The following is a 6,306-nucleotide window of genomic DNA, read 5'->3' as shown; positions in this document are numbered from 1 at the left end:
GCCTCCTCTCCCATTTGCAAGACGGCTTTGTTTGTGGCTTTTTGAGACAGGGTTTCTTTTTTACTCTGTACCAGGAACTTAACATGTAGACAAGGCTGGCCTCGAATTCTCCATGAGCCTCCTGCCTCAGCTTCTCAAAGGCTAAGATTACAGACATGTTTAGCTGCCAGCCCTGCTTGGGAATGCTACCTTGGACAAGTGCTTTGTCTCTGTGCTTTGCTCTTGTCAGCCCTAAGATGGGAATCAAAATGCCTCTGTGAGGATGGCTGTGGGGAATAAATGAACACAGGGCCTTCGCCTACCACAGCACCCCAAGAGCAAGCTGGAAGTCATTGTCACACCAGGAGCTGGCACTGGGCACAGGACACTGATTCCACCCAAGTCTCCCCTTCTACTCCATGTTGACCCCAGAATGAATGTTTACAACTCCAAGTTCCAGTTACGTTTCCCCAGGGAAGGCAATCCCACCCTTCACATCCACTTCAAGGAGTTCACGCACCAGAATCAACACTCGATGCTCACCCTGGACATTCTGAACATACCACACAGTCTGCATCCCCAAAGATTTCAGTGAGGAAGAGTGTTTCTTCTTTTAAATATGTCTTTAGATTTATTTGTATGACGGTTTTGTATGCATGTATATACAATAGTACGGTATCACAGGTATGCCCTGTGCCCTTGAAGATCAGAAAGAGAGCCTGGAACTGGAGTTATGAGCCACCTTCAAGCCCCAAGGAAGATTTTTTTTTCCTCCTTTTTTGTTGTTTTTTTGTTTTGAGATAAGGTCTCACTGTGTAACAGGCTGTCCCAGAACTCACTATGAAGACCAAGCTGGCCTGGAACTCAGAGACCCTTTGCCTCTGCCTGGAGAATAGAAAAGAGATTAAAGGCAAATGCCACCACACTTGGTCAGGATTTTCTTGATACTGCAGAAAGACAGAAAACTAGCACCACATGTCCCATCGGTTCATACTGCTAGGGTAAAAATTTGATGGACTTTCCCAAGTTTCAGGAAAGCAGGGTGGGCAGCTGGGTGTTAGCTTTGTCTAAAACTTGGGAGACTGAGGCAGGCAGACCTGGAGTTGGAGGCTGGCCTTGACTACGTAGTGTATTCCAGGACAGCTCGGGCTACAGAATGATTCATTTGTCTAAAAAAAAAACAAAAAAACCAAACAAAACAAAAAAAAACCACTCTGCTTGCTGGGATGTGGCCTGAGTGTGTCCTAGCACGCATGGAGGTCTGGTTTATCCCCCACAATGCATGTCTTTGATTCCAAGACGTGGGAGGTGGAGGCAAGAGAATCATCCTTGGCCTGACAGCAAGTGGGAGGCCAGCCTGGAATAGCGTGACCCTGAGTTAAAAATAAAGAACGGAGCCCGAAGTGATGGCACACACCTTTAACCCCAGAACTCGGGAAAAGAGGCAGCGGGGGTTCGAGGCCAAACTTGGTCTACAGAGCGAGTTTGAGTTCATCCAGGGTTACGAAAAGAAACCCTGTCTCGAAAAAACCAAGACAAAAAAAAAAAAAAATGAAGAAAAAAAAAGAAAAACAGAAAGAACGGGACAGGAAACGCCGCTCCCACTCAACCGCCCAGCTCGAGGCCACGCCCTCGCCGCCTGACTCAACCGGCCGGCTTGAGGCTCGAACTCAAGATACTCCCCCAGTCCCGCCTTGGCCCACGAGCCGTGGGCGCGCCGCCGGGGGTCGCTTGGGCAACGGGCGCGTGCCCGCCGGAGCGCGGAACCCGGGAAGCGGCACACGGCGCGCGCAGCAGGTCATCTCCTTCGCTCAGGCCTCTCCCACTAAGCCCCGCCCCCGTCCCGCCCCCGCGGAAGTGCCGGCAAGCCTATTCGCTATCTGACTGGTCCTCCGGTAGAGAGGGCGGAGCTCGCGGCGAGGCGGGGGTGCGTACTTCCGGCTGCCGGCTTGACATGCAGAAGCCGCTGCTGGGGAGGTTGGGGCTGCGGTGGTGGCGGGCGACGGGCCTCGGGACGCGGAGCGACGCGGCCTAGCGCGGCGGACGGCCGAGGGAACTCGGGCAGCCGACCCGTCCCGCCATGGAAATGGAGAAGGAGTTCGAGCAGATCGACAAGGCTGGGAACTGGGCGGCTATTTACCAGGTGCGGAGCCGGGGGCCCCTAGGCCGCGCCGTCTCCCCGACCCTCCCGGCTCAGGGGACCCCTGTCGCGCGTCCTCGCCGCCCTAGACCCCGCGTGGGGCTCGCGGCCCTTGCGACACCCCCACTCGCCTATATCTCTCCGCGGTCCGTGTCTTCTCCGAGCCCCCCCCACCCGACCCCAACATGGCCCAGCCACCCTTTGTCCCCGCTGGTCCACACCCCTGCCGCTTCCTTGTCGGGACCGGACCACCTCAGGCCCTCTTCCTTTGTCTTCTGGAGAGGAGAGTGGGCTCGCCGACATCCCCAGCCCCCGCACATTTCACTTCCTCAGACCTGGGTGTGCGGTCGTGGAGGCCCCAGGATGACAGTCCTGTTACTCCTTCCTGTCCATTCATTTGTTAGACGTCAGCTGGAGGGTCTGTTCGGTGCTAGGCGTTGGAGATGGTGTGTGTTCAACGCCACCGTAGACTCACCCTACCCCCGGAGAGGCTTGAAGTCACACATACACTCAAATACAGATCATTGCAGCTGGTGACAAGTGTTGAGACGAGAAAGACCTGTTCTGGTGGAGCGTGACTATACTCAAATGATCTGCTGCCTTGTCGAGGGGATCACCGGCCGGGCTGCTAGGGACTTGTTCTTTGAATAGACCAAGGAGTGGCTAGCCATGAGGTTAGGTGACTTAACTAGGGTGATACAGACAGAATCCGTTCCTATAGTTGCCTGACCGTCTCTAAATGGCCTCTTTCCTTGTCTTTTATCCTTTGATCGTGGGCTGAGATAGTTTCTGTTTTCTGAGATCCGGTCCACTTGAGGGGTTCTGGTGGTTCATAAATAATTATGAAAGTAGGTCCCCCTCCATGTATGAAACAGTGAATTGAAAAGGCAAAGATGTCTTTACAAGCAGCTAAGTCCTCTAAAGAAAATAAGTCTGATTAAATGTCAGTGCGGGGGTTGTGAGGATTAACCAAAACCACACTCGCCAGGCATCTTAAATAAGCATGTGCAAAATAGATCCCGTTCCTTTTGTAAAGAGAACAGGCCGTTAAATTCTACTTTCAGCTTATAGGCTCAAAAGACAGCGGGTGAGACCCATCAGCTGGAGAATTGAAGTCTATTTTGAGCTTCTCTTAGGACAGTTGAAAGCCTCAGGCTGTTGTTCAGTGTTCTTGACTGACAAAACCTTTTTTGGGATGGCCTTGATTTCCAGATTCCTTGACAGGGTTCTTTTTACTTGGGCCTTGATGTACGGCAGCTTTTTGGGGGCTGATATTTATAGCTAGTGTAATCTGCCTAAGTAGAGCGATCAATAGTAACATTTGTATTGCACATCTAGTCTCTAAATTGGCTGGACAGATTCCACTAAGGAGTCAGATCTGTGGGCAGATTCTCTATGTCAGATAAAATGCAAGAGGATCCCAGTGTAACAACAGCACATGAAGATTGCTTTGTAAGCCACTCTGAAGCACGGAGGTTGTCAGCTAGAGAGACCATCCCAAGTGGAGACAGTTGAATCTTTAATACTGAAACAGACTGATTTGGTAACAAATTTGCATCATAAATTAGTTATGGTAGAATGTGTTTTTTTACGCTTTTAGGTCAGAGTGGCCTGCCCGGACATCGAAGCCTTGTTACAGTTGTGTTAAGAGTGTTGTTGGCGCAGAGCGGGCTGGCTTTGACATCTGTTTCTCTCACTCTTCTCCAGTTTCTACTCCACACTCTGTAAGCTGTTAGTAAGCCCCACACGTGAGCCGTCAGGGTCTGTGCAGCCTGTCACAAGGGCTTGCACCCTTGGGCTTTCCTAGTATGAATATGATATTCTCTCTCTCTTCTTCGTCTTCTTTTTTGTTTGTTTGTTTGTTTCTCGAGACAAGGTTTGTCTATGTAGTCTTGGCTGTCCTGGAACTTGCTCTGTAGACCAGGCTGGCCTTGTACTCATGGAGATCCTCCTGCCTCTGCCTCTGCTTCTGGAATGCAGGGATTAAAGGAGTGTGCCACCCTGCATATTTGTAGTTTTTTTGTTTTGTTTTGTTTTGTTTTGTTTTGTTTTGTTTTCCGAGACAGGGTTTCTCTGTGTAGCCCTGGCTGTCCCCTAGAACTCACTCTGTAGACCAGGCTGGTCTCAAGCTCAGAAATCCACCTGCCTCTGCCTCCCAAGTGCTGGGATAGTTTCTAAGATGGTTCTGGAAGTGCTCCCCTGTTTTACATTTTAAAAGTAGCCTTCTGTCTTACAGCTGTGAACTTTTTGTTGTTGTTGTTTTATTTTGTCGTTTTGTTTTTCCTCCTATGTAACAGTCCCAGAGCTCGATTTGTAGACCAGGTTGGCCTCGAACTCAGAAATCTGCCTGCCTCTGCCTCCAAAGTGCTGGGATCAAAAATGTGTGCCACCATGCCAGCTTCAATTGTGTTGATTTTTAAAACCAGCATTTGAATGCCCTTGAGTGAATCTAAAGCTAGTTTTCTAAGATAAAGGGTAATTTAGTCTAACCTTTTTGGTTTTGTTTGTTTTTTGAGTTCAAAGAAATATGTTTACAGTTGGTGGGAAAAAATTTAATAAATGTTTGATGATGTGTCATAGTGGGCAACATTATCGAAAGTCCTATTTGAGCTTGTCATAGTTGAGTGTGCAGCTTTGCTTACAGCTGTGTAAGCAAGGCGGCAGCATCGGTTCCTTATTGTGATTTATTTTCTACTCAGACCAACAAAGTCTGCAAGCTCTGAGACAAATGGGCAAAGAACAAAAGGTGAAGCAGACCTTTGAGTGCTGGGGAAGGTGGCAGCTTAGGGAAAAATACCACCTCCAGGCAGCACAGCTTCTGGAAGGAAGGCAGTCTGGGTGCTTTTTAATCTTTACTGTTACCAGGTGGCCTACGATACAGGGCGGGCGGTGGAGTCAGATTTGTTTGCATAAGGAAATGGCTGTAAGAATGGCTTTCTGTCATTTAGCAAAGGAATGGCAAGACTGAAGGAGCATGGAGAGGACTGGTCAGAAAGGAGACTGGCATAGCCAGCCCAGGGCGAGAACATGCCTGACCAGAGGGAAGGAGTGCCTGTAGGGACACTGCCCTCCTTCAGCAGTGGAAGGGGGTGTTTGCTGCTCGGGTTTTGTTTTTTCTAGTGTTCAGTTCTTTGATTCTGTCACTTTCAGTGAGTGATTTGTTTCAGATAAGGAGCATCTCCCACCGCAGTAGCTCCTGACTTGAAGGAAGGACAGCTCCACCATAGGTGACTTTTCTAGCTGACGTGTTACAGCTGCCTTCATTCTGAAATAGAACCCAGTACCTGATTGGGTTAAAGTCCTGTTATATCAGCAATGCCCTTAAATTCCCTACTGGTATAGAGAGTTGATACTGCCATGCTCCAAGAAATGCTCTTAGAATATTTAGACACCACTGCTTCAAAGTGGGGAAAAGTGTACTTTGTGCAGAGCACGTCAAGACTCCATGACTCATTTTGATGGGAGGGGTGGGAGCATATAACACGGAGATTGGGAAGTTCTCATCTTGAGTGACCCTTGAGATTTAAATGTTCTTGCTTGCCCTGGTTTGCATGAACTAAATTTAGGCTTTTGATGGGCTCTTTGAGGAGGTGTGAAGGCCTTTGAAATTGTCTGGGCGGGTAGAAAATTAACAGGGGGTTCCAACAGAGCCAAGAGAGCTGCACCCCTTGTTTGCTGTCCCACAGTAGCTGGGCTTTCTGGGAGTAAGTGAGACAACCACCAATCCAGCAGCTCAGGGTAGTGGGAAAATGCGGGGAAAGGCAAATGGTTTTCTGGTTTTCAGCTACCAGATCCCCTACTAGGCTCTGTCAAGTCTGCTACCTTTGCATTTTAATAGGAGGCCCAGGACCTGGTATTTATTGAGTAATGGACTAATTGCTGGTATATTGAGATTGAAGTGAAGGAAAAGTTCGCTGTCGAGGCATTTTGGAGGGTAGTCTACTGAGATGACTGCTTTCTCCCTCTCTCTCTCTGTCTTTCTGTTTTGATGATACTGGGATGGTGCTCTCAGCCTGGGCAAGCACTGCACTGGCCACCTCCCTGACCCTTGGGATTTTTTGTGTTTTTGTTTGCTTGCTTGCTAGTTTTTGTTTGTTTTGTAATGCCTCTTGCTGTGTGGGCCACTGTGGACACCATTCTCCTGCTCTCCCTTACTCTCTTGCTCTCCCTTACTCACCTGAGGTTGG

The 6,306-nt window shown here is 49.3% G+C and overlaps 1 protein-coding gene across 2 annotated transcripts in view; it reads left to right on the top strand.

The window, feature by feature from the left end:
* Positions 1-1,982: 1,982 nt before the first annotated feature.
* Ptpn1 (protein tyrosine phosphatase non-receptor type 1) overlaps positions 1,983-6,306 on the top strand; it is a 48,095-nt gene continuing 43,771 nt past the window's right edge. Inside the window, exon 1 of one of the 2 annotated variants that reach the window (XM_028769515.1) lies at positions 1,983-2,122. In XM_028769515.1, coding sequence (XP_028625348.1) covers positions 2,060-2,122 — 63 coding nt within the window. In that variant the 5' untranslated portion in view covers positions 1,983-2,059. The remainder of the gene's footprint in view (positions 2,123-6,306) is intronic. The other variant, XM_028769516.1, reaches the window with a different exon arrangement.

This window comes from Grammomys surdaster, unplaced genomic scaffold (assembly GCF_004785775.1).
Source record: "Grammomys surdaster isolate TR1022 unplaced genomic scaffold, NIH_TR_1.0 193, whole genome shotgun sequence".
Lineage (NCBI taxonomy): Eukaryota > Metazoa > Chordata > Mammalia > Rodentia > Muridae > Grammomys > Grammomys surdaster.
This window is presented reverse-complemented; position numbering and strand designations above follow the sequence as displayed.